Source organism: Scomber japonicus, chromosome 20 (genome assembly GCF_027409825.1).
Source record: "Scomber japonicus isolate fScoJap1 chromosome 20, fScoJap1.pri, whole genome shotgun sequence".
NCBI classification, from domain to species: Eukaryota; Metazoa; Chordata; class Actinopteri; order Scombriformes; family Scombridae; genus Scomber; species Scomber japonicus.
In genome coordinates this window covers 15,623,590-15,650,784 of record NC_070597.1, presented here as the reverse complement: position 1 = coordinate 15,650,784, position 27,195 = coordinate 15,623,590, and the positions used below count along the sequence as shown (strand labels likewise).

At 38.7% G+C, this 27,195-nt stretch overlaps 3 protein-coding genes across 6 annotated transcripts; 2 read left to right on the top strand and 1 right to left on the bottom strand.

The window, feature by feature from the left end:
* Positions 1-393: 393 nt before the first annotated feature.
* Positions 394-7,251, top strand: mto1 (mitochondrial tRNA translation optimization 1). The gene is made up of 13 exons (XM_053341177.1): positions 394-520; positions 1,699-1,901; positions 2,096-2,295; positions 2,383-2,500; positions 2,916-3,214; positions 3,724-3,836; positions 3,937-4,127; positions 4,328-4,458; positions 5,389-5,593; positions 5,711-5,882; positions 6,035-6,144; positions 6,764-6,921; positions 7,059-7,251. Exons 2-13 carry the CDS (start codon positions 1,712-1,714, stop codon positions 7,215-7,217), a joined length of 2,046 nt encoding a protein of 681 aa, XP_053197152.1. The 5' UTR covers positions 394-520; positions 1,699-1,711; the 3' UTR covers positions 7,218-7,251.
* A 47-nt stretch (positions 7,252-7,298) lies between these two features.
* Positions 7,299-13,575, bottom strand: LOC128381228 (tectonic-3-like). 2 transcript variants are annotated; one of them, XM_053341178.1, is made up of 14 exons: positions 13,074-13,575; positions 12,491-12,605; positions 12,308-12,405; positions 12,106-12,218; positions 11,356-11,464; positions 10,977-11,089; positions 10,825-10,863; positions 9,906-9,980; positions 9,694-9,813; positions 9,522-9,620; positions 9,317-9,420; positions 8,151-8,298; positions 7,813-7,947; positions 7,299-7,701 (listed from the first exon to the last, which is right to left on the bottom strand). In XM_053341178.1, the coding sequence occupies exons 1-14, from the start codon at positions 13,432-13,434 to the stop codon at positions 7,456-7,458; spliced, it is 1,875 nt and encodes a 624-aa protein (XP_053197153.1). In that variant the 5' UTR covers positions 13,435-13,575; the 3' UTR covers positions 7,299-7,455. The 2 variants fall into 2 exon arrangements, with proteins under 2 accessions (XP_053197153.1, XP_053197154.1); XM_053341179.1 differs by lacking the exons at positions 7,299-7,701; positions 7,813-7,947 and adding an exon at positions 7,973-8,005 and having other exon boundaries at positions 8,039-8,298.
* Positions 13,576-19,427: 5,852 nt separating this feature from the next.
* Positions 19,428-27,014, top strand: sult1st6 (sulfotransferase family 1, cytosolic sulfotransferase 6). 3 transcript variants are annotated; one of them, XM_053341399.1, is made up of 8 exons: positions 19,428-19,688; positions 20,663-20,863; positions 21,373-21,501; positions 23,480-23,577; positions 23,752-23,878; positions 25,596-25,690; positions 25,785-25,965; positions 26,786-27,014. In XM_053341399.1, the coding sequence occupies exons 2-8, from the start codon at positions 20,686-20,688 to the stop codon at positions 26,896-26,898; spliced, it is 921 nt and encodes a 306-aa protein (XP_053197374.1). In that variant the 5' UTR covers positions 19,428-19,688; positions 20,663-20,685; the 3' UTR covers positions 26,899-27,014. The 3 variants fall into 3 exon arrangements, with proteins under 3 accessions (XP_053197374.1, XP_053197372.1, XP_053197373.1); XM_053341397.1 differs by having other exon boundaries at positions 19,429-19,688; positions 20,367-20,863; XM_053341398.1 differs by having other exon boundaries at positions 19,429-19,692; positions 20,367-20,863.
* The last annotated feature ends 181 nt before the right edge of the window (positions 27,015-27,195 follow it).

Here is a 27,195-nt window from a genome sequence, read left to right as displayed (position 1 = left end):
GTTAACAATGAAAAGATCCATATACATGTACACAGTGCGGGACAGACAGAGACACAGTATACGATATGAATTATTAGACAGATGAGGTGAAGTGAAGTTTCGATCCCACTGCCACCTTTACAATAATATTGTTTTTACTGTACACGTGGCAGCCATCAAACAATCATTTTATCTATAAACTATCATCACATCAACATATTTTACAATTACACCATCACACATCAGCTTTCTATTGTTGGCTATGTTGAAATGTATTTAATCAATCAATAATTTATAAGCGCAGGCAATACACAGGCAGACTGATTTGACCGAGCCCACTGATTTGCCAGTGCGTCTATACACCAGTCATTACGGTTGTAAACTGCAGACAGCATGGCAGCCTCCATGGAGAGCGTTTGTGTTACATAGCTCTGTTTTTTCATTTTCTCAAGGATCTTAATCTCTCCTTAAATCTCACTGTCTTCAGCCAGCAACCTGGGACTTAAACAAAATACCTCCTTAGTCTTCTGTCAAAGAAATTGTAAGTACCTTCGGCAATTTAGGTTATTAGTAAACGTATGTTCAAACACTGAAGGTTGGTGTAGGAGCTCTACTGATCTATAAACTGTAAAGATCTTTATATTATATACATATATCCTATATATTCTAGTGTCCATGTAGGACATATATAGGATATATGTAGAAAAAAGCAACACATCTAATTTATTTAAGTGGGGCTCCAACATATGTTTTGATATCTCCTCTTCAGGCTTGAAATATGTTAGTTGTAGTGTTGGAAAGTATCAAAGTAAATTTAGTCAAGTACTGTACATGAGTGGAAATACTCATGTAAAGTATTACATGAGTATTTCCATTTGATGCTACTTTATATTTCCACTCCACTACATTTCAGAGGGAAATATTGTACTTTCTACTCAATTACATTTATTTGACAGCTTTAGTTAGTTTTCAGATGGAGATTTGTTACAATGGATAATATAACAAGCTTTTAAAATACAACACATTGTTAAAGATGAAATCAGTGGTTTCCAACCTTCTTGGATTGCGACACCTTATAAAAAGCAGTGTGTAGTTGGCGTCAAATATCAGATGTCTTTAAGCTGTTAACAGCTCCACCAAATAGTGTTTTTTCCCCTCTAAACTTCTCACATGGTTTCATTTCAATAAATGTCCAATTGATCCAATATTTATATTATATTATATTATTATTATATTTTTTATAATAAAAAGTCAAAAACTGAGAACAGATTTGTGTATTACAACTTTGTTTTTCTTCTTGACTCTCTCATTAAGCATCTCACCACCCTTTGGAGGGGCCCAACCCCTAGTTTGGGAAACACAGCACTAAACTAACTGTATATAAAGTTGATGATACTAGTTCCACCTCCAGCAGCTACAACAGTAACATGCAGCTCTAACACTGATGCTTCACTATTAATAATCTAATGATGTCATATATAATAATAAATCAGTCAGAGGGACATTAAATACATTTTGAGACTAATACGTATGTACTTTTATTCAAATAGTATTTTTCATGTAGTACTTTTACTTGCACTTGTTATAGTTGGTAACTAATTGATTAAATGACAAATCGTTGCAGCTCTAGCTTAAATATTATAGGTAACATAGTTTTACTGCTTCTGTGGAAAAAGTCATCATGTCCACACTTCTGACCATCTAACCTTCACTCCACAGGTCAGCATCTCACATGTTGACAACCAAGCTCCCCCCCCTGCGGTGGTGTCTGTTACTGGTCTCCAGGCATGCCAGCCACCTTGCCAGACAGCAGTATGATGTCATCGTTGTGGGTGGGGGACACGCAGGGACCGAGGCAGCAGCGGCTGCAGCTAGAGTTGGAGCCGAGACTCTGCTGGTCACACAGAAAATACAAACTATTGGTGAGAGAATGGGCATTGTTAGAGCCATCGTTAACTTTAATAAAATGCTTGTTTTCCTCAGTCTGTCTGTGCAGGTAGTTTTGATGCTTGATGATATTAGTGTGAACAATTTTCTACCAAAAGTGCTTTAAACACCACAAGTGATGACCCTTTAACTATTCATGGTCCATACTGAGTCCTGTCCTTCTCCCCAGGCGCCCTGTCCTGTAACCCGTCTCTGGGAGGAGTCGGGAAGGGCCAGCTTGTGAAGGAGGTGGATGCTCTAGATGGACTGTGTGGTCGAGCAGGAGACTGGGCTGGGATTCATTTTTCCATCCTGAATCGTAGAAAAGGTCCCGCTGTGTGGGGCCCGAGGGCTCAGCTGGATCGCCAGCGCTACCGCCAGTTCATTCAGGTATCACATGTGCAGATGTGTCGAGTAGAATTTTTTTATGTGACCGAAAGTAAAATGTGTAAATGTGTGTGTCCGTCTTTCATTCAGTCTGAGCTGCTGTCCACTCCCAGGCTGACGGTGTTGGAGGGCTCAGTGGAGGAGCTGCTGATAACAGAGCCGGACCCGGAGAAACCTGGACACCACAGGGTCACTGGAATACGTTTGGGTAGGCTACAAAAGACAGTGCCAGTGTTTACCACAGTTGTTTTTATCTCACCATTACAAATAAGATCTTAAATGAAAACTTGCAGCCAGTTAATAGTAATAAATGATGGATTCACTTGTTTATTAGTCAGCTTAGAAGGAAACCAAACTGCAGTAAATTACACTATAGCCTCTGGGAAACATAATTAACTGGTGGTCCATACTGTATACTGAATGCTGTGGATAAAATTGGCTTGACAGTAATCTTTAGTGTGCAAAGATTTGCTCCCTCTTTATACTTTTAAATGGTAATCAGTGCATTTTTTAAAATGTGTGACTGTTTTTGTCTTTATTCAATTTTATTAATACCATTAAAATACACTTTCAGCATTTTCCCTCATCACTTTTTCTCATCATTTTATTTGTCTTCTTCCTAGCAAACGGAAGCCACCCGATCTCTGCCAGCTCTGTGGTTCTCACCACTGGTACTTTCCTGTCAGGCTCCCTCTTCATGGGCCAGACCACTTCCCCTGGGGGTCGGATAGGAGATGCTCCGTCAAGTGCTGGGATATCCCACACGCTGAGGGAGAGGTTGGGGTTGAGGATTGGCAGACTCAGGACCGGTACCCCTCCCAGGATTGTGAAGGACTCAGTAGATTTTTCCCAGGCTCAGCTTCACCTCCCTGACAGTCAGCCGACCCCGTTCAGCTTCCTTAACACCCACACACGCTGCAAGGTAAGGTTTAGCTAAAGTACTCTTTAAAACCTCAAAAATACTTGAATTATTACATTTTTATTGATTAAAATCCATCGTTTAGTCTACTAAAGGAGTGGAGGCAAGTCTTCTCCTCTTCAGTAACAAAGTCCAAAGTGATACCTTGAAGTTTATTTTGCCACATAAATAGTCCAAAAAAATAGTTGTTTAATATCCAATAATAAGAAAACAGAATATCTGTATGTTTAAAAAGCTGTAACCAACAAAGGTTCAGTGTAGTTATTTGATAGATGATGTAAAGGATCAAGTATGTCAAGTATAAAAATGTGTCACTTTCACAAATGGTCATTGCCTGAAATAGTTCATTTTGTTACCTAATTGATGAATCAGCAGTAGTATTTGGGAATATTTATGTAGCTAAAATAATGTAAAGATTTATATGCAATCATTAATATGTTTTGTCACCCTTACATTTTTTAACATTGTTATTCATTATTTAATACATGTTTTTAAAATGTAACACCCTGTAGCCTGAGGAGCAACTGCCATGCCACCTAACCTTAACTACTGAAGGTGTAGAGAGAGTGGTGAAGGAAAGTCTTCATCTCAACTGTCACATACAGGAAGACGCCAAGGGTCCCAGGTACACACTTGTACCCACGTATATATTTGTATGTTAGACATTGTGGTTAGCATGTTCTGAAACTCAAATTAAATATAACTCTGGTCCTTGTCTCTCACAGATACTGCCCCTCCATTGAGTCACGAGTGCTACGCTTTCCAGGCCGAAGGCACCAGGTGTGGCTGGAGCCTGAGGGGATGAACTCTGACCTTGTGTACCCACAGGGTCTGTCCATGACAATGCCCCCTGATATACAGCTCCAGCTCATCAGAGAAATCCCTGCTTTGCACCAAGCTGAGATCCACACACCTGGTATACTACCCACATCTCTTCTATCTACATAGTAACAAGTGATTAATGCTGAGCTGTCTCAGTAACCTCTACCAGTTACAATTAAACAACTCTCAACTCTGAATTAAAGGCTGCAGCTTTCAGTAATTCCTTGTTAATGTAAAATATTTCAAGACAGAAATGTGCTGCCAATGCCTGAATGTTTTTTTGGGCTTCTCCAGGTTATGGTGTGCAGTACGACTTTGTGTGTCCCACTCAGCTGAGTCCTGCCCTGCAGGTGAAAAGTGCTCAGGGTCTCTTTCTGGCCGGGCAAATCAACGGAACTACAGGATACGAGGAGGCGGCTGCACAGGTAGCTGCATTTTTTCATACTTTATATTTAGCAATTAAGAGTTCATTACGGTGCAGGACACTTATAATAAACAAATCAATCATTCAATCAATCATTCATTAATTTATTGCAGGTCTTAAGAAAAGAGCTTTGTGACCCATTCTCCTGCATTGCTGCGAGTGAGATGAGAAGGGCAATACTTCTCTCATATCTGTGCAGTAATTATGTAGCAAGAACCAGCAGCTGCTTAGGACTGGAACCAGAGTGAAACAGCCAGCTTGGCTCTGCCCTGTGGATTATTTCTGGGGCAGGAGCAGGAATTTGCTGCTCCTGGCCAAGAAATAGTCTAATACACAACCCCCAAAAATTTTGTTACACTTGGACACAGCCAGGGTAGCTGTTTCCCCTTGTTTCCAGTCTTAATGCTAAGCCATGCTAACTGTCTGCGAGCTTTAGCTTCACATGTACTGTACAGACATGGTTTGAATTGATACTCTCATGTCATTCTTGGCAAGAGAGCAAATAAGCGCATTCTCCAAAATGCTGAGCATATTTATACATATGTAGGAGCAGATAAGTATCTTTTAAAACAAATATTTCCAGAGAAGGGATTTCTGGGAGAACTTCACCTACTTCCAAGGTGCATGGAGGAGAAAAAAAATCTGAGGATGCCAAAAATCCAGAAAGAACTTTATTGTTAGGCCAACATGTTTCAGGTTGCGGCCTTCATTAGGACCCTGATAACAGAAAATAAAGACACTACAGTACCCAATTTTGCATTGTGTAGATTATTAAAGTATCAATATTTATCTAATTGATCTAATTTGCACTACAAAACCACCTCCAACTGAAATGTAAATGAATTGTGTTTGCTAATGTACGAATAACATTGAAACTGATCGCAATCTTCACAGAAAATAATGAAAGCTCTGTGTTTCTCTCTGTGTGCAGGGTTTGTGGGCGGGGGTCAACGCTGCTCGCTGGGCACTCCACATGCCTTCAGTGGTGCTGTCTCGGACAGAAAGCTATATTGGGGTTCTCATTGATGATCTGGTGAGTCGAGGCGTTACAGAGCCCTACCGTATGTTCACCAGTCGAGCTGAGTTCCGCACGTCTCTAAGGCCGGACAATGCTGACCTCCGCCTCACACTGAAAGGTAAGCGTGGACCCTCTCAGACACGTCGTATGTACAACCTGTCGAGTTATTGTAGGTACCAGCAGTTCAACATTTTGTCTTTTAGTTTCTCTTCTGACATAAACTTTCTCCTGTCAGGGTTTGAGGAGGTGGGATGTGTGTCCTCTCTGCGCTACCAGGAGGCAGTGAGAGTGAGGGACACTCTCCATGAAGGACTGGCAGCTCTTCAGGCTCTCATTCTGTCCACCCCAACCTGGAGGAAAAAGTTGCCCGACATGGGTATGAGCGAGGCAAAGAGCGCCACTCTGAGGTGAGTGACAAACATCTGGAATCAGCAGTGTGATGTCATCACATCTGCCCAGCAGAATATGTCTGACTTTTCATCTCAGGATTCAGATAAAAAGTACATCTGTGGTCAGTTTCAGGCCCTGACTGTTTATATGTTGTTCCTTCTCCCTTTAGTGGGATGGATGTGCTACAGTACAAAGATATGTCCTTTGAAACGTTGGCATCTGTCTTCCCAGAAAACCTTTCACGTTACATGGAATTCTCACAAAGACTCAAGATCGAAGGTAACAAGACGAAGCATCTACAGCCATGGTAGCAGGACAGACAAGGCTGTTGGGAATATCATTAGTTTAGCAGATATTTGGTCATAAACCAAGGTAGAGCTGCAACCATTAGTAGATTCATCATTAAGTTGATTTTTTTTATAGTTGATGATCTGTTTTAGTTTTTAGTTATTTAAACTAAAATATAAATTATCCATTGGTTGCTGTTTCTCAAGTGTGAGGATTTCAAAAATATTTTTACTATTTGGGTCATTAAGAAAAACTAAGACATTTGGAGATACCACCTTCAGTAGTGAAGAAATAATTTGTGGATTGATCGATGACAATAAATAGTCTTTGTTTGAACTCAATTTCATGGAAATGTATCCAATAGTTTTTCTATATTTTAGAGAGGGCCAACCAGCATGGCAAAAAACAAATTTTAATATTTTGAGGGATTAGGGGAATCTTGCCTTTTATAAAATGTAGGAATTAACACCTGTGACAAACTGATTCAGATTACAGAAAAATCAGTAGCACAGGCCTCCTCCTGCATTGCTAAGTTTAAATGTTTTACTATTTTGACTTTTTAAGCTCGTAAGCTTGTAACACAGTTTAAACTTTCTCCTCTGTCATGAAGCTGTTTACAGACCTCACTGTGATCGGCAGAAGAAAGAGATTGAGAGAATTCAGAAGGAGGAAAACATGTCTCTCCCACAGGACATAGACTATTTATCTCTGCCGGTGTCTCTGTCTCAGGAAGTCAGAGAGATTTTGGACAGAGTTCGACCCAGCACTGTGAGTTTTTCACATTTTCAAAGAAAACCTGCCAAACCACTAGAGCTGCCTATAATACAGTTAATACTTACCTGACAGTGAACTCTTTTGCTGTTCAAGAAAGTCATAACAAAGTCATTCTGTGATTTATCTTCCAGCTGGGTGCTGCTGCACGTTTGCAAGGAATGACTCCTGCTGCAATAGTTCACCTCCTCAACTATGTGCACCACTCAGGGCAAAAGGACAGAACGCACAGTAACCAAAAGGAGGAGACAGAAGAGGAGTTATGTGCACAACACGTATCGTTACCTCAGTGAAATGATGACTATATATATAACTATGTATAATGTCTTGTAAAAATGTTTATTTGTGGAAATGTACAAAAAATAAATTAAAGTATTTTAGGGTACGTATCAGTTTTGTTTCAATTGATTCTTGCATTGTAAAAAAAAAAAAACAACCCTAAATGAATTACACAGCAAACAATCATTCATATACAACTTTTCTTCAGATTAAAAAGCCTTTTGAAACTAAATGCTGTTACCTATAATCCATCTACCTACTGAAGAATTCTAATCCTGTTAGTAACATTACTGTGAACAGCATTAAACTCCATGTGACCTTCTCAGTGTCACAGCCGTTGATAACAGTGTGGCCGTCCAGCTCAACAGTGCCTCTAGTGAAGAAATCAAATGGAAACTTCCAGCGAGGCTGAGGCAAGCCCCTGGGGGGTTCTGGGTAAACTGTAGTATCGACGAACGTCACTTCGGTGGTTAGAGCGAGAGAGGACGCTAGAGGACACTGGAAAAGACACAACAGGAGAGTGTTTGGGGTTTTTCGTAGAGGTAAAACAAAGTGTATTGCATAGAAAAAGAGTGATTTCTCATGTCTGAAACAACACATGGCGCCTACCTTAAAACTACGACACTGGAAAAGGTATTTGGCCCCAAGGATGTAGCTCTGGGGAAAGTCCAGGGGACCCTGGCGAGCCCATATCACTTGGATAGAGAGAGAGTGAGGGAGGACGCAGCCTGAGTCACATGTTTCCTAAGATAGGGAACAAATGTGATCTTTTAAAAACAATTCCATCCAATTTATACACAATCTAATGAACTAAGTCTTTCTTCAGTAGAACCACAGCCCTAAATGTGATGTTTAAGCTCAGTGGTCACTATGTTAATATCCAGAGTCCATTCACTGTTCCTCACTCTCTCTGGCTTAAATATTTTAGATTCATGATTCAGCTGAACCTCAAAGCTGACAGGACACTCCTGGGTGATGACTCTCGTCCAATCCGGTTGGGAGCCCGAGTTCATGGCAATTGAATCAGGAGTAGCAAATTCCTGCAGCATCCAGTACATCTGGGAACGCAGCTCTGAACAGTCACTAGAGGGAGAACTAGACAGACAGATATGGAGACACATGGACACAGCTTTAAATACTATTTTTCTTTAACCCCAACACTACTCTTAGGGCCTGATTTACTAAGATCCCAAATAAAGGGTACTAAATTGCGTGCACAGTGCAATAGATTGTGCGTTAGTTTGCGTGCATTTTGCGGGTGATCTACTAAGTATAACTGTGTAAATGAAAACAGGTTTAACAGGGTGGAGACAGCAGTATGTAAATGAGGGTTTTGTGTCTTTATGGAGAGTTTGGATGAGCAGAAAGGCTGCAAGTGCAAAATGATGGTGGAAGAGTTAACAAATTAAAAAATAAATTACCAGAAAATCTGACATGAGAGAGTATTTGTGACAAAGTCAATGTTGTTAGTAAAACCAAAAATATTCCACTCTAAAAATATTAACACAGGTGGAAAAAATCCATCCTGTACGTATTCTGTCATTGTGCCTCCGTCTCCTCCTCTCTACAGTAACAACAGTCATCTGTGCGCAGCCACTTAATACCTGCCCTTCAAAAAGGTATTATTTATAGACCCAGTTTCCGTCAGAAAAATTACCTTCAGGTTTGGTAATCACAATGCATGTGCTAAATAACATATTTGCATTTTCTCCTCCCCATATTTTGCACACTGGGGTTGAAACACTGCATATTACATATTCATTACGGCAAACATACTAAATGGACAAAGCATATTATCTTACACATTTGAAAGATGCAAGCCTTGTTGCGCTGCGTTAGTAGATCAGCTTGCACATTTTTTACAGGTGATGTCAAGTTTGCACACGTTTATACACATGCAGACCTTTAGTAAATCAGGCCCTTAGTGTAGGAGGAGTCAATCAATCAATCAATCAATCAATCAATCAATCAATCAATCAGTATTTGTATAGCACCAAATCACAACAAAGTTATCTTAAGGCACTTTACACATAGAGCAGGTTCTAAAGCAAACTCTTTAGGTTTTAATTTGAAAGAGTGGCAGTATTACTTCCTCTAAACAGTGAAGGCTCACCTGAACGTGCAGCCAGTGATGATATTGTGTGTGAAGAGGATGGGAGCTCGTGCGCTGGGGTCAGAGGAACACTCGCCGCCCTGTGAGACCCCCAGTGTGGTCAGCTGAATCACTGTAAAGGAACTTGACTCATAGCTAGCTGGAAAACTGAAAATATAACTTAAAACCCCTCAAGAGAAATTCACAGTGTTCTTAGTGAGGATACTGGCTTCATTGTTTCAACAAAGTGACCGATGACAGGAGATCCAGCTCTTAGTCCTACTGCAGTGCTCGGCCCTCCTGGAGTAGGGCTTGGTGTTGCCAGCTAGAAGAGAGAAGCTCAGTGTTTCAATCCACAGATTATTTAGTGATAAAATCTGTGACTTTATGAGGCTAACCTGGAATTGTACAGAATGTGTCTGCAACAGCATCTGATTCGGATCCGCATCAGCTAAGATGACATCTACTGTTGCATATGAGATTTCCCCTCTGCTTGTGTAACCTATGACAAACTTCACCTGTAAGAGAATGAGGGATTAGAAGTGAGTTTAATATTTCATTATGAACTCAACTACATGAGATATAAAAAGGTACAAATATTACAAATCACCTTCTTCGCCACATTAACACAGGAGTTGTTTTGTAGACTTGGTGAAGGCCATTCAGCCAGAGAAGTGACTGCGATCTGAAATATGAAGTACAGTATCTTACTTTGGAAGTCAAAAGACACAACTTTAGTAGTAACTATTTTTACATTTTAAAATCCCTTCCTGCACTTTACATAAACTAATACATGTTTAACCATGTTGACACTTCCAACCACCAAATCTACACTCAGGAAATCAGCAAAAAGCAACAAAAGGCCCTACTTGTTAGGTGTTATTAAAAATGAAAATGACACCCACTCAAAACTGAGGAATGGCCTATTTTTTATTTTCTTATTTTTTAAAGGGATATGTTGAAATAATAACATGAAATGCCATTGTTGTCATTGACTGTTTATGAATATGGACGTCATGACAGTTCCCCAAAAGTGAAGCTAAAACATCTCAAATGCACTGGCTGCAGTATAGGTCATAAGTCCCATCCCCTACATGTTAGCTAACAGGACATGGGCCAAACCAAAAAAAAATCACGTCAAATAAATATTTCCCAAAGTTGGTTTCTGTCCTTTTAGGTCATTCTTATCATGCTGGTGTTTTTCCAAGTGCTCATTTTTCAGATAAGTTTGTTTTAATCAGTTATTTAATGAAATAAAAAGGGATTCATAGCTGTGGCAACGACTCTCAAGCCTCCATCAGGCCGCTGTCCCACATTACTGTGCAGACACTGGCTCCAAACAACATCACACAAACAAAGATGGCATCCCAGATACAAGAAACTTTTGGGTTTGCTTTTGCACAGCAGTAGAAAGAAGAGATGTGTTGTACATATTTATATAGAGGCAATGCTAAATGCCAGTGTTGACAGATGATGACTGTGTGACATACTTTCTTGGCTTTGACCTTCATGTTCAATCAGTGACTTACCAGATATTCTGACACTTCTGCAGTCTCACCTATTGGAATCTGCAATGACAATATTGACGTCAGCTTATCTGCTGTGAGATTTCTTACAAGTAACTTTCTAGATGGGAACATGGAACAAGACAGGAAGTGATTAGTGAAAAAGACTTGCTGACCTTGATCAGACTCAGATCAGAGAAGTAGGAGCGTGCGTTGAGATTTGGGTCTGTGGTGCATGACTGAGGAGTCAACATGCGGGTACAAGAGTGAGACACAGACCTCATGAACTCTGCAAGCAGGAGAAAACAGGATTTGTTGGGAGGAAGAGTGTTACAGTGGTAGACTATAATATACAGAAAAAGACAAAAGAAATGTCCTGCAGATTCAGTATTGTGGCAAAACTGTATGATATCATTTTGCTATTGCTCACACATACAGAACTTTACCAATATCAGTTTTGTAGGTCTGGATTTAACTCTGCTACACTGTGATATTGAACAGATTAACGTTGCTTTATGTGCTTTATGCTTTATGCTTTATGTGGTGTAAACTCACTTGCAGGGTTGCGGTTGACACAGAACGCAGCTGCAGTCCCTGGAGACGGCTGATGAAGGAGACCCCGCACAGACGAGCTGGAGAAAAATGTCAGGATGACATCATCAACCTGCAAAAACCAGAGTCTTATTTGCATTTCATTGTTTTAGTCATTGATTTTTATTTTTGTTAGTACTGTGGTACCAGAAAACCCTAAAAAATCTCCTAGATCAATGAAAATCAACAGTGTTCCTTTGAGCTTAACAATATCAACAATGAGCTGATCAGAATTTTTCTATTTAGTGCTGTAACACTTAATATTTGAAATCTAGTGCCAATATTTTTGGAAAGAAGCTGCTAATATTTCTCTATGTTTGCTGATATCCAGTTGATTAAAAGCATTAAAATATTCTGAACAGAATTTTACTAAAAAGATTGGAAGCCTCTGATATAATATTTATTTTACTTTATAAATATTATCAGAGGCAGATATTTTATCAGAGGCAGACTTTGTAATTCAGAGCAAACAAATACAGAATATGATAGAGCGAGAAATAAAAACATTCATTTTCAGGTTGAAGTTATTTTTGATATCAGTTATTCTTGTATCATTCTTGTTTTTAGTATTGTTTTAATGTTTTATATAAAAGCTTCATTAGCAGTTTTTAAAAACAAAACTCTGAATATAAATGAAAACTCAATATGATTCAATAGCTCAGGTACAACATTGAGAGTGGAAGTCTTTAAACACTAAATATCTGTTTGTGTTACCCTGTAAAAATCTCTGCTGTAACTTGTGCTTGCAGGTTTCGGAGGTGAGAAGTGGTACGAGTCCCCTAAGGCCAGATACAGAGGTAGAGCTGGTAGAGAATGAGGTGCATTATCTGTTGATGGAGATTTTTGACAGGTTTAGCAGGAAATAGTCAAGTGTTATTCATTCATGTGCTCTTGTGAAACTGAATAATCTATTTACCTTCAGTCTGAACACAAAACAAAGAGTCATTCACAGTAATAAGAGATGAATCCACGTTGGCTTTGAATATCAGCCACTTCTCGATACAAACTCCCGATCTGTGAAATAAAACAGTTCTTTTAAATGCTAAAAATGTAAAAACTTTGTGTGCGAGAACCATATGATCATGTGCAGAAGACTTACATAACTTTCTGTGGACATCCATTGAAGACAGTGCTCAGGTTAGCAATGCCACAATCATCTGTGTCACAACAGCAGCCAATGTCACAGAAACCAGGGGTTAAATCACAGAGACAACCTGGATATGAACAGAAAATACCTGTATTAGTCAGGTTTAGTCTAATTAAGGGAGAAAAAATGAACCATGTTTTAAAGTTATACAAAAGTGACCACAAATGACTTAGAAGTGAGTAGTGAATACTTGAAATCATTTTCACAAGCAGCCCAAAGATCTGGTGAAACATCTTGTTTTTTTCTGACTTTATTATTCAAAATGTGCAAATTCACATGTTTACCAATTAGAAATAGGTAATTTTCAAAATATCACCGTCCTGGTCACAAAAGCAAAGTGTGAAGAGAATAATAGCCTTTTTCTATACTTTTTTGTTAACGCAATATAACATGTGGTACCAAGGAAAAGCAAGTAAATATTAGCCAAAAGGTTGTTATCAGTGGAACAAAGTTTGATGGATCCGCTCGGAGACATTTAACAAAAGCTGGACTGAGATTTTTCAGCTCAGTATTTTAACAAGCAGGTGTAAATTACCCTCTGGAGTCAGCACAGGTTGGACGGTGGTTGCAGACGGAGCTTCAGTGACCGCGGTCGGAGCCTCCGTCAGCGCTGTGCTTTCAGCCTCAGTGGTACCGACATCAGTGAAGCCTGTGGCCGCCTCCGTGATTCCAGGAGCAGGGGTTGGTGTGCTGAGAGGTGTCTCAGTTGTTGGACTGGTACCGACATCAGTGAAGTCTGTGGCCGCCTCCGTGATTCCAGGAGCAGGGGTTGGTGTGCTGAGAGGTGTCTCAGTTGTTGGACTGGCACTGACGGTTGAGTCTGTGGCTGCTTGAGCCAAATGTCCATACAAAACAATAAGTATCTGAACTGAAATGCGCCACTGGTGGGAATTCATCTCCTCAAAGAAACATGGCGTCGCCAACAGTTCGCCTAAAGTTACTTCTCCAACGTTACTCTTTTCAACCTGATGTAAGTACACTAAACTGTAAATAAGTACTTTAGCAACTCAATGAAATATTATTAAATTGGCTTAACATTAAACACATCCTCCATAAACTGTAGCGCAAGCTTCTTGTTACTAAGGAAGTTGTCACTGCAACATCCGTTTAAGACAGGAGATTACCGTAAAACCTGTAAAACAGAAGAAATACGTTTTTAAGAAACGTCTAATCAGCAGGTTTGACAAAAAGCAGAAACACAAGTAGATTAAAAAATGAAACGGGGGGATAGAAAAAAGAAACAGGGGTAAACCAACACAGTCAACAAAACCTGCCTATATTGATTTCGTACATCTGATTAATTCTGAATTATTAATTCATTATTTATCATTGTTTACATATAGGATAACGCTTTATTATCATAGTCATCCTATTTAATATTCATAAGCAGAATATAAATATTTCATAAATGGTTTCCAACAGTAGTTCTCAAAGTTTTTTCACAGCAAGGACCAGACCACGGACCCCCATTTGATGAGATTTTGTCCCAGGGTCCCCCATCTGATGAGGTTTTTGCTTTTAAATGTTTTACATAATTTATATAAAACCTGTGACTAAAATAGTCATATATTCTGTCATTGTGTTACTTATGAATGGAATTATAGTGAAAATAAATGATTCCTGTTTTTGCTGGGGACCCCAAGAAACCCCCTCAAGGAACTTAACCTGGTGAGCTACCATCACTTCAACTGCATGACCCAGACTGAGCCCAGGCCATGGCTCTTTTTGGCCATAGCTGATACCTTTACCTACTACTTGAGGCTCTTCTGTATAATAAAAATCAAAGTATGAAACCATGGCACTATGCATGAATAAATTGGTTTCCAGGCCTTATTGTTTTCTCTCATGAGACACTTAATATGCATCAGTGGCCATGATGAGATTAGCAGCTCCCTGCTAGACTGTGGAGTGCAGCTACTGCCAATCAGAGCTGAACAAAATGTTCCATCAGATCTAAAGCACACAGCAAAAGAACTGGTTCATTGATATTCTTCAGTTTTCTTCAGTTTTTTGATATTCATTCATGATGTTGTAGGAGGATTTTTTCACTAGAAGTTTCTCTGAAGAATCACAGACAACGGAGTGATAAATAGTTTTCTTTTACTCATGCCTGCAAGGAGAAGGACACACAGCCGTTCTACTGAACAACAAACAGTTTCAGCTTTATTCTGTAACTCCTAGTGGAAATTTGAATAAGAAAGTAATAAAGTTACAGAAACCAGTCAAGGAATACTGAATCTTTGCTGACCCCCTACTAGATCAGTTTTACTACCAGGTGTCAGGTGGCACACAAAAAAATCCTCACATTCCTCCCTTTTGACACAAAGTATCAACCAAATATTTACATTATAATATCATGCCATCACACTTGTACAAAGGCAAAATTGCAAATCAAATGAAAGGAATAGTCATTACTCGTCATATGTCCTCATTTAAATTGTTTTCATTGAATGGGTTTCCTGGACAGAAGGGTTGGCATACAAGTTAGAGCACAGGTACAGAAACATGAAGAAATTCCAAGCACAATCAGAACAGGGATAGTATATGAATGACCATGATGCACCATTAAACTTGTCACCTCTTCTGTCTGTCATATGTGGATTGCCTGCATACTTCGAGTTGGAATAGTGAAAGCCAATTTGCGGGATAACTCTGAATAGCTAAAACAGTATTATTAGGACCATACATTCTACTCTTTATCCACCTGATTAAAGAATACCAACTATTTTTCTCAATAGCAAAATCAAACAGTTCATCAGTTCTAAAACTCCAAGGTTTCCATTCTTTGGTTTCGAATAATTGTCTTTTCTTTCTGATCAAATCTTCTCTGCAAATCTTCTTTGTGGCAATCATGTTGTCATCTTCTTCTGGAGTCCCCAGGCTCTGTGTTGGTAACATACTCTTTCCCAGATGTTCATACTGCATCGATTTTCACTGTGAAATCTCTCCCTGTACCCCACGACCAGGATACAACTCCTACAAGCCGCTGTTTTGTTGAGAAGTCCATCATTGGGAACGCTTTGCACTGTGATGCATGGATCCACATGTCCCTCTCAGCTATCCGGATGGTGGTTGGAGTTGTCAGCAGCGCCTGGTATGGTCCTGTCCACTGAGGCTGATGCCAGTGTTTCCTTCTAAGGTCTTTCACCACCACCCAGTCTCCAGGCTGGATGTTGTGGAGTTGCACTGCTGTTGAGTCAGGAAGGGCAGCCTTCACCTTAGGGAAGATAACTTTCAATGTGTTATTAAGGGCACAACAATAACTTATCATGTCATCATCCATGCCTATTAAAGTTAGTCTGTTTTGAGGGACAGGGGTATTAATCATCCGCATGTGGCGCCCAGTGAGTATTTCATACAGTGAGAATCCTGTTGTCTTATGGGGGTGTCCTCTCATAAACATTAATGCCAGAGGCAACCCATGATAGATTTGTTTCAGCCATCAATTTTGCTGCATACACATTTCCTGTATTTGTTGGTCATCATCTGAGCTGCCAATCTAAGAACAGGCTCTCTAAGATAGTAGTCTTAGCCAGTAAAATAGTTGGTTCACCTCAAACCTCTTTGAACCAGCTGTTCATTGAGAGGATGATGAAGAAAGTGAGGAACATTGTCACTGAGATCTCTCATCCTCTCTCTGACCAGTTTGAGCTTTTGAGCTCTGGGAGGCGCTACAGAGTTCCTTTGGCAACCAGGAATATTTATAAGAAGTCTTTCATCCCAAATGCAATTCATATTTTATACACCTCCAAATGACCAATACACATACAGGACTTGTATTTTCTATACCTCACATTTTTTTATGTATTTTAAGAAACAATTTTAAGTAACGTTATGGATTATATTATATTTATGTAATTTCTGTACACTGTTTGTTTGTTATTGGTGAGCCAAAGACAATTTTCCACCATCGTGGACAATAAGGTTTTATTCTATTCTATTCTATTCTATTCTAATAAAGAGACTGAAAAATAATTATATATGGCCATTATATAGCGTTGCTAAAACAACAAATCTAATGGTGTACTATGGCATTTTCAGAGAGCACTGTGTGTCTTTGGCCCCCTTTATCTGTAAATAGCAGGAAAATCTGTCAAATTTAGTTAAAAATCTTTCCACATCATCTTTTTCAGCTGACTCTCAAAGTCCCTCATCACTTTGCTTATAGTCTGCACTCAGATATACAGTTCTGTGCAAAAGTCTTAGGCCACCATTAGATTTGTTGTTTTAGCAATATATGGTATAGTTTGTGCACCCTTCTGATATAACTACATCTAATTTTATTTATTTTTTAATTTTTTAATTAAACTAGTTTGTCTTTACCACACAGGAATTACATGACTCTGGGACCCAAACCAGCCAATGCCACACAGGAATTATATGCGCTGGCTACCTATAGGTATAGTTGTAAGCTTGCAGAGACCAAAATATGACACGCCTACAGCTAGAAGGTTTGTTGGACTTGAGTTCAGGGAGCTGTTTGCTCAGTTTAGTCTTTTCAGTCAGCAGCAGCTGCTTTGAATTAGCAGCACATGATTTCCATTGCCAATTTCCCACCGCAGGCAGAAACAATATTTCCATTGGAAGTAAACTCTGCTTGACAGTTCATTTAAACATTTAACAATGGACAGAGTGTTTACCATTTAAAAGTGCAGAAACTTTCAACTTTAATCCTTTATTTCATCAGGTTCTTCAAGAGAAACATGTACAATAAACCAGTGTGAAGAAACATATACAGGACAGAGGACAGATCCACAAAATACAGACACGTAAAAGCAATTACGAGAAAATGCTTGAATTCTGACTTTTTGAGCCTGAGATTTTCCAGTATACTGGAACCTTAACTACATTTAGATCTGATAACAAATGAGATTAGAGGCTCCACACTGTCCCCATGTGGATGTAGGATCCTTAAACACTGCACTAGCAATAAGGCCAGACAGAGCTGTGACTGAAGAAACAAGGACTATCAGACAGTATGTTTTTGTCTCTGAATTCATGTCTCAGCCTATGTGTAAACACACACAGTGTGTTAGGTGTTACAGTACAAAAGGCAGGTCCAAACAATGCCTCAATATGTTCATACTAGCTATTTTGTAGTATAACCCTTTATATAATGTTTTAAACCACCTGTGTAGACTGGAGTTATTGCATTTTCACCACTTTGCCACACAACAAATAAAACAGTAACCCTAGTACAAGCTGGTTTATAGATAGTTGTTGATTCATGGTAAAAGCAGACCCACTCCTTCGACTGACATGCAACTTTTTCTGAAACATTTACAGTGTCACAGCACACTTTTCTTTTCTAAGCAATACCTACAGACCTGAGAGGATAACACACCGATAGATAGACTGCACATGCACATGAACTGAGATGATTAATGATGAGTAATATCAAATATTTAGTAATTTTTTCAAAATCTAAATCTTCATCTCACTTAACCTGACAAAGGTTAAGTTAGTCACACCTACAGCTTCCTGATCCAGATCTGTGACCTTTTTTAAAACATTTTAAGCTCTTTGTAAATATTCAACTCCACTGGAGTAAATAAGAATGTTTTGAAGATGAACCAGATGTCAAATGAGATCCACTGATAACAATGTGGAACCATTAAAGACTAAGACAGAGTGCAACAGCAAATAAGTGACTAAACGCGAGGTCATAGACATGATTCTTTTGTATAATATAAATAACTGTGAAATCTGTGTTGAAGCAGATCCAAACTGTGAGGATGCAGGCCAGCAGTTCACTGTTTATAATAGACTGAAGACCTGCATTATATACTGGGAGCATTATAACTGGCAGGGAATGTCTAATGAATTGTTATTATTATGTCTTTCATTATGTATTAATATTGATTAGCATAATGGGAAGTGTAGGAAGCAGCATTTTTTAAAAGTTTGATTCATAGAGACTCAAAGTCAGTTTAACTGAGCCCCTGCAGCTTTGAATGTGACCACTGACTGAGACTTCATGGGAGTAGAATATTAAACCCCTTTATTACATATTTAAGTGAAGTCATATTGCATTCACCATCCTTTAGTATACAAGTTACTTATACTAGCAATCCATTTGTGGGATTTTATGGCAAAAATATTTTGGCTCAGTGTCAACGAGCGATTCTCGCCTCTATTTTCATAACAACTCTGTTTATTTTGTACATTCATTAAATGATTAGATTTACTGTGATAATTACATAATATTAACTTCTGTTCTTGGAGACATGGCTAACATTTGACCTTTTATTTGGAAAAAAAATAGTTTAAATGTTAATTTGTCACATGGATAATGGCTTCTTTGCTTCCATTGTTGATCAAATCAAAATCCTTTCCTGCTTTGATTGAACCATTTCCTCTTAACTGATGTCAGAAGCTAAATAAAGATAGTATGAAAGATATAAAAGGAAAGGATATGAGACAGTAGAAAGAGGAGAAAAAGCACGACAGCCTTTGCAAAAAAACAAACAAAAAAAAACTGTGAAAAATCTAAAAGTACAATTAAGTGGTGATCACAAACTAATGTACTTGTTCAGTGTATCACATCTTCACTCATCACTATAGCAACACATTTGGAGGTTATAGTGATTATAGTCCAGAATTTTTGACTTGCCTCGAAATCATTTTTTTTTTACACTTTAAAATTGTAAATATAATCACTATCAGTAGTTATGATATGTTAACTATCAATATGTGCAGTATAATTCAGAATAGATTTGATTTGAATATTGTATCAAATGTTACGCCACCTTTCCCCCTTTTTCTTTTTTGCATTTATAATTTATTCGTCGTAACCAATGACGTGTGTTTGTGTACTTTATGACATTGTAACTTTATTACCCTCTCTTATTCAATGTTCACTAGGAGTTACAGTATACAAGCTGAGCGACTGTATGTGATTGACTGTGCTGGTATGAGTAAAAGAGAAAGAGAAAGAGAAAGATGCATCACTCCGTCGTCTGTGATTCTTCGGCAGGATGGACTCTCGCTCACTAACAACTGGGTCTCCATTGAAGGATAACCACTAGTGGGGGTCTGCAGAAAAAAAAGACTCAGGGAAAGTTCCGCTCCGACAGACAGAGGAGTCGGACAACACCCCGACTGACGCCAAGCACGGGTGGTGCCAGACAAGCTCCATCTACTTTGATAAGTGAGTACGTGGTTATGAATCTTTGCTCTATAGTAAGTCTTTGATAAAGTTAAAATTAGACGAACTTTTGTTAAATGCTTATTTACTGAAAAAATATCTTTAAAAAGTTTTGGTCCAAAGGTGTTATTTCAGCTGGAGAGTGTCTACAAATGTTATCTTTCACAAAAAACTAAATCAGAGTCCCCCCATTGTGACACCACCACAGGAAGCTTCTAATCACACAGAGGCATGAATGAATATAGTCTGTTTGAACATTATCCTTTGTTAATGTTTTATCCACTAAAACTTTCAGACCACAACAATCAATCTACCTCTGTATACTCTTTGTATGCCTCTCCGTGGTTGGTGGAGACAACGGCCCCCTCCCACCTTGTCCTTTTGTCAAATTTCAGGGGAAGCAGTTGAGATGTTGTGAGCATTGTTGGCATTCACACGTAACCGGGTTGAAAGTTACATAAGGGCACTTTAGTGTAGTTCTGCTGGTGCAAGATCCAGTGACTGCAGACAGATAAGAACCTGGTACAAGCACTCAGACAGCAAGGTTACAAAGATAGAAAGAGGGCAAAAGAAACATCTTTTAGAGTGTGTGAAGGAAGCACTTAGGCTTCAGCTGGGAGTAGGGCAGGGCAGACTGTTTTCTGGGAGAGCCTGCTGAGAGATTCTTGCTTTTGGTTGCAGATGTTGGAGAGGATTTAGGCTGAAAACAGCTGCAAAACAAGAGGATTTCTAAATAGAAGCGGAGAGATTTTTTCCTGGACAGCAGACAAGGACATAGAGGAGGAAATAATGCAATCATGAGGAGGAAGTGGGCCTGACAAATGAGCAGGAAGAAACTGGAAGAGCTGGAATTTAAGGTCAACAAAAGCAAACCCACAGTGACTGTTTGAACAAGCCTGCTTAGAGAGGAGCTGCTGCAGGACTTCAGGAAAAAAACACCTTACTGGCCTTGTTTCACCGTCTAATTTTGGCTTCAGGTAAACTTTCGTCAGTGTCAGTCATGTCAGAGTTGACCTACAGCGAAGCCATTCAGAAGGCTGGCAAATCCATCACTCGCTTCCCTCTCATCCCAGTCAGAGGGATTCCTCTCATGAACCACATCGCCAACAACTGGGACTCCATCTGGGATTTCCATCCTGATCCCTCAGACCTCCTCATCGCCACCTACCCCAAAGCAGGTAAGACAGCTGGTTTGATCACTGATAGTACATCTCTAAATGAGTTTTGGACAAGACATTTCTTTGTATATTTGAATTAAAGCTCTTTTTAAAGTGCTTTTTTTCTTTTTCTTTTCACAGTTGTGTACTTTAGTTTTCCATGAAATAAAGTCAGTAAAACCCCTGATGGAAGTGAGATTTATTATTTAAAAGCACTGAAGGAGAACCACATTTTCAGGAAAAAAAAGTTAAAGGTGGAGAACATCCAGCAAGCCATTTAGCCAGTGTGGTTGTAGTGTTTGTCAGTGTTGCAGGAGCATTTTCTTTGCATAAGGTCACAAAGACTCCTCCCTCCTTTGTGTTCAGGACATCTCTAATTTCTATAAAATTGTCACAACCTGGGAAAGGCGTGATTTTAGAACTAGATCCAATGTGTTGGTTATTTTGTTGTGGGTGTAAGATGAGATTAATTACTCAGAAATGATCCTATAAATTCAGCTCAAAGTTAATTTGTGTTTTGGGGACATAAGGAACAACGTGGACCCAGGAGATAGTTGACCTGCTCTTTCACAATGGAGATGCAGAAGTCTGCAAACGAGCCCCCACCCCCATGCGCAGTCCTTTCCTTGAGATCTGCTCTCCACCACCCATCCCCTCAGGTGTGTATCTCCTTGGTGTGTTTTCTGTTTTTCAATAATGATTTAGACTTAATTTGATTTGAGCTGCTTTTACATCGCTTTCTATTTTCCTCAGCACCATCTGTCCTAAATATTCACAGTGTGTGCTCCTCTTGTGCCGAAACTCAAGATATTTTTCTCTACCTCTCAAACCAAATAGAGGTCTGACTGTGCCATGTCAGAACTCACAAATCCAATTCCTGGAGGAATGTTTTTACTGCTCATTTCGTTCGCCTTAATCAGGGTCAATGAGCTATTAACCCATAAACATTTCCCTCAGCAACCTAGTGCCCAGACTGCAATTTCTGCTAGTAACATAAAAAAACAAGTCAATATAGTAGTTCAGTGAAGTGAAAACCTGAATTTCTGAATTAGTGAAGCCAGACTCTGCAGGGGTGCCATGTTGCCTCCAGCTGCCTTGAATTATTTATTTTTGTCAATTAAATTTTAAAGCTGCAGAACTACATTTTTGGCCACTATTAAAAACAGCTAATATATCAAACTTAGGAAACAAAGACTTAAAAGTGTGCGGCTTGTTTATTCAATTTATTACCATCATCTACATTTCTGGTTTCATGATGCACAAACCACCATCAGGTCGCTTACCTTTCTAGATGCAGTGGAGGAGGGTGTGAGCGTCTGGTTCAAACGTCAGCACCAGAGCTAGAGCTGATTTCATCCCCTTTCTCTATTTCCACCACAGTTAGTCTTTGGTGATTGTAAGACACGCATAGCTCAGTGTGCAACGATGTAGAAAAAAAGTGAAGAATTTGACTCATAGCGATGATTTGACTCATCAATATCGAGGTCAGCCCCATAGTGAACAATTTTACAATCAGTTATTTTGCTAGAAAAAGGTTAAACATGATGGAAAACATACTTATTTGTTCTCTTCCCAATAGTTAAATGAGAAGATACAACTCTCATATTCTTAGTTGTGTTGTCAGTGAGGTAGGTTAATGCTAAACCTGTCCATTTCCACCATTCTTGTCCTGTCACCTTATCCTTAATGGATGTGAAGTGTGGTATTAATCCTCTGTTGTTATTTTTTATTTATCACTGTCACTTTATTATGCTGCTGGGACCTGAACGCAAATTTTGTTCTGTTCATGTGAAAGCATGTTTTGAAAGACGTTAAACAAACCTTGAACCTTGAGCCTTATCTAAAAAGCAAATAAGCGCAGTTCCCAAAATGTCTAACCATTCCATTTAACTGATGATTGCCAAAATACGAAGGCCGTAAAATCAAAAGGAGCTAAAGCAGACTTGGAATACCTTTTGACTACGAGTATGACAGATGAATATCAAAAATGGTTCTTATGTCATGGCCAACTATTTTGCAGCAGACACACCATGTATCAAGACACTTAAATGATATTGCTCTGCTTGCTCTTGATATTTGTTCTAAAGTTAAAAAGCAACTGTGATGGTGCTAAAATTGTAAAGGCCTCTTTGCTGACATTCTTCTTTTAAGAAGTTGGCTGCCATAATGCTGAGGCAGCTAGTTCCTGTGTTTACTTTAACTGTCAGACCTTTATAATAACAGTCTGGACCTTTCACTGGCAAAAACTGGCACTTTTAGTGGACATATTTTGTGCAAAGTATTCCCCAAAGATTACATTGCAGAGGTATGCTCAGCAAACTTTGACAATATATATATATATATATGTAACTATTGTTAGTGTCCAAAATCATTCTGTTTTGCGGCTGCTGGCAGAAGTTATCTTGCTCAATACTGGACCAATTCCAAAAAATGTTGTCCCTTAGACCTAAAATGAGGGGAAAATAAGAAAATACTAGAATTACCCTTTAATCTTAATCTGGTGAACAAAAACTATTTGAAGTTCATAAAGGCAGCTGCAGGATATTTATCCATAACATAAACAAACATGGAATATGAGTTAGTGTGGACAGGAGTGTTTCATATGCACACATCCTTTTCCCTGAATTCATATCTCAGGTCTTGACCTTTTGAAGAAAATGGATCCTCCGAGAGTTATCAAGACACATCTTCCTTTTCAGCTGGTGCCAACTGGGTTTTGGGAAAACAAGTGCAAGGTAAGACTTGATCTGACATTTGACAGAGAGCGAATCCCGCAGTGAATTCTGTATTGTGATAATGGGGTGAGAGGTTAACAATACAAAGCCATACAACCACAGCCTCATCAAGTGACTTTTCTCTGCTTTGTTATTTTAAATCTCTTTGTTTTCTGTCCTGATTGTGCTGTAAAGGCGATCTACGTGGCACGCAATGCCAAAGACAACCTTGTGAGCTACTACCACTTTGACTGTATGAATCTGACCCAGCCTGAGCCCGGGCCCTGGGAGGGCTACATCCACAAGTTCATGAAAGGGGAATGTAAGTAGATTAAAACACATTCCTGAGTGTCATCTTACCTTCCGTCAAACGGGTTATATTTCTGTCTGCACAACGCGGTTGGTAGTTGGTTTTGACTGGTAAGTTTCCTTTAGGTTTTTGTGCAAATCAAAAAATGTAAGTATGTAGAGGTGGCTTTGAATCCATGGCAACTTGGAAGAAAAAGTTATTTTTTTTAGTTTTCCCCCCATGTGAAACTTAACACGCCTCACTGGCTGTGACGAGATTAGCAGCACCCCGCGAGGCTGCAAAGTGCAGTGAATGCCAATCGGAAGAAAAGTGCCCCACAGTTCCACAAAAACATTTCAACATGTTTCTTTTTGTTTTGTTCCTATTCATTTGTGAGATTAAGCCTATCTTAGTCTAAATGCTGTTATGTTCTTTCTCTTTTAGACAGGTTATTTTTGCCATCAATAAACAAGCTCCTACTTTGTTGTCACAGGTGTGTTTTCAAATAGGGTTTTTGGAAATACCGTGAAGATGATCGAACTGTTAATATCCAATTAAGTAGTACCACTTTTTGAGGTTTCTAAACTGTATCAAAAGACTTCAGTTATTGTTATTAAAGATGTATACATCCATTCTAAGCCAAAATAACTTTTTAGTTGCCAGGTTGGTGTTTATTCCTCCAATTCATAAAGAAGATCACTCCAATAGAGTATTTAGCCACTTACCTCCTGAAAAATGGTTCATACACACCTCACAGTACGCAATAATGTTAACACCTGCAGTTAATACATCACTATGTGTGACAGGTTGACCTCACTCGGCACAGAGGCAAGTTAAGGGTTAACAAAAACAGACACGGGGTGCACAGGAGAGGTAAAGTAAACACCATAAACTACCTGATAAACAGAGGAGCATTAAGCAGCCAAAGAGCCTGATATTTCCCTCTGAAGTTAGTGAAAACATAATAGACCTGAAAGGAGAGTGAATATTCTATTTGTCTGTTCGTCAGAAACTTGACTCCAAATGAATGCTGATGTTGCCCTATTTTAGCTGAACATGTAAATAAGACACCGTTTGCTCTCAAGTTTGCCTTATAAACTTTATAAAGTGATAATAAAGATGTGTGTAGTCCCCAAGTAGCCATTAAATCAGAAATTGCAGGCTAAAAGTGTCTCAGGTTATAGAAAGACATCAAGCCTGCAGTCAAAAAATGATGATGCATAAATACTCATGGTGGAATTTCTCACTTTGTAATAATAATAATAATAATAATAATAATTATACAATTACAAATGGTAACAAAGTCATTAAGATAGTGTTGTGTATTTCTCACCTTCTAATCTAAAACAGCCAAAAAAACCTTATACATTTGTGATTATAAATGTTATTAAGTGATAAATGATTATTACTATGATATATGGGTTAGGGTTAGTGAATAGCAGTTGTGAATAGTTAAAAGTTGTTGATTTTGGTGCAGATGCCCTGATAGTTACAAGTTGTTAACCTTGTATAAAGTCTTGGAAAGTGGCACCTAACTATTTTAACCAACTAACCAATGAAAGATAACAATCTATTTTAAGGGGTATTTTTGTGTATATTTGCCTTTATTGGACTGTCGCCTCTGATCATATTAGATACAACATGTATGATTCATGCTTAATTAAGTTAACAGTCACAGTTGACATAAACTTTTAACTGGTCCGGGATGTATATTTCAGTGAAAGTCACTCAGTCCATTTTGTTTCCACAGTGTCGTGGGGCTCCTGGTATGACCATGTGAAAGGTTACTGGATGGAGAGAGAGAAGAGGAAAATCCTTTACCTCTTCTATGAAGACATGAAAGAAGTAATGATGCTCAACATTTTGACACTAACCACAATTACATGTAATATTATCAAAGCTTGCTTAGCACACCCCTACAATATTTTTATTTCCGCAGAATCCTCGTCGAGAAGTTGAGCGCATCATGAGGTACCTGGAATTATCACTTCCTGATGAGGTCATCACTCGTATTGTGGAGCTGACCTCCTTTAAGAATATGAAGGAGAACCCGATGACCAACTACTCCTGCATCCCAGCACCAGTTTTTGATCAAACCATCTCTCCCTTCATGAGAAAAGGTGCATGAATGTGGTCTTAGTAAGATATTGATCCAAATAATCAATAATGAGCAGTGGAGGGCATGTAATGATCTCAGAAGCCCTGAGTTTCAAAATGAATAAGTGGGTGAATATAATATCGTGAACACCTTGTTTCACTACCATAAACACACAGGAAGAGGGAAAGTAAAGTACCATTAATTATGTAATCTAATTCAGTAAAATCACCAAAATCTCAACATTATAATCGAAGAGCAGAGAAAAAACAGTCAACTGTGGTAAATATATATGTGGTCATATATAGTTGTTAATTTTCAAAAATTCTTAATAAATTAGACTTAACCATTCTTTAACTCAGTTAGACAATGCTTACTTTTCAGTTAGTAGTTTTGTGTGTCAAACGAACATATTAGGTTAAAAAAATAAATAAATCCTAAAGCAGTTGCCATGTAACTGTGTAATAAGTAAACTCAACCAATTTAGCATTTTCTTTCAGTTTTTTCTTACAAATTGTACCATTTCCCACCAACTTGCTGTAAATTGTCTTAGGCATTAATTGATAAATACCTTAAAATTATTGAGGAATTAGTATAAAGCTAAAGATTTACTACTGTAAGTCATGTATTTGATCACATTTTGTTTTCTGCCCATTACTTCACATTGTATAGTACAATAGTGCCCCCTGGTGGTTTCTGGCTTTACTGCCTTTGCTTTTGGTTTATAATAGACTTTCAGTTTTGGGGGGGAAATTATTTAACAGCTTGCTTCTGAGGATTTTTTCTGCTTACAGCATATTGGTATATCTATCTAACACTATCTAACATTATCGTATTCTCTTCAGGTGAGGTTGGGGATTGGACAAACCATTTCACACCTGAGCAGTCCAAAGTGTTTGATGAAGATTATGAAAAGCAAATGAAGGATATCAATATACCATTCAGGACCCTCATCTAATGAATTTTCTGGGTATTCCAAACTGATGCAGCTCTGCAAACCAAAGACTGATGAACTGACACTGTGCAACACTCAAACGGCAGAAATTGAACACTGGCTGATACCAAAAATGATGAGTAAAAAAAAAAAAAAAAAGTTTAACTCACAAGCTTGGATGTTAAACACTGAATCTCTCAATTAGTAGATGCAGAGGAAATATATGTAATAAAAATTTGCTCCACAATACAAGTGCATAAGTTTGTAATCATCATTTTATTGCATCTTATCACGTAAACAATATATAAGACCAAAAGTGTT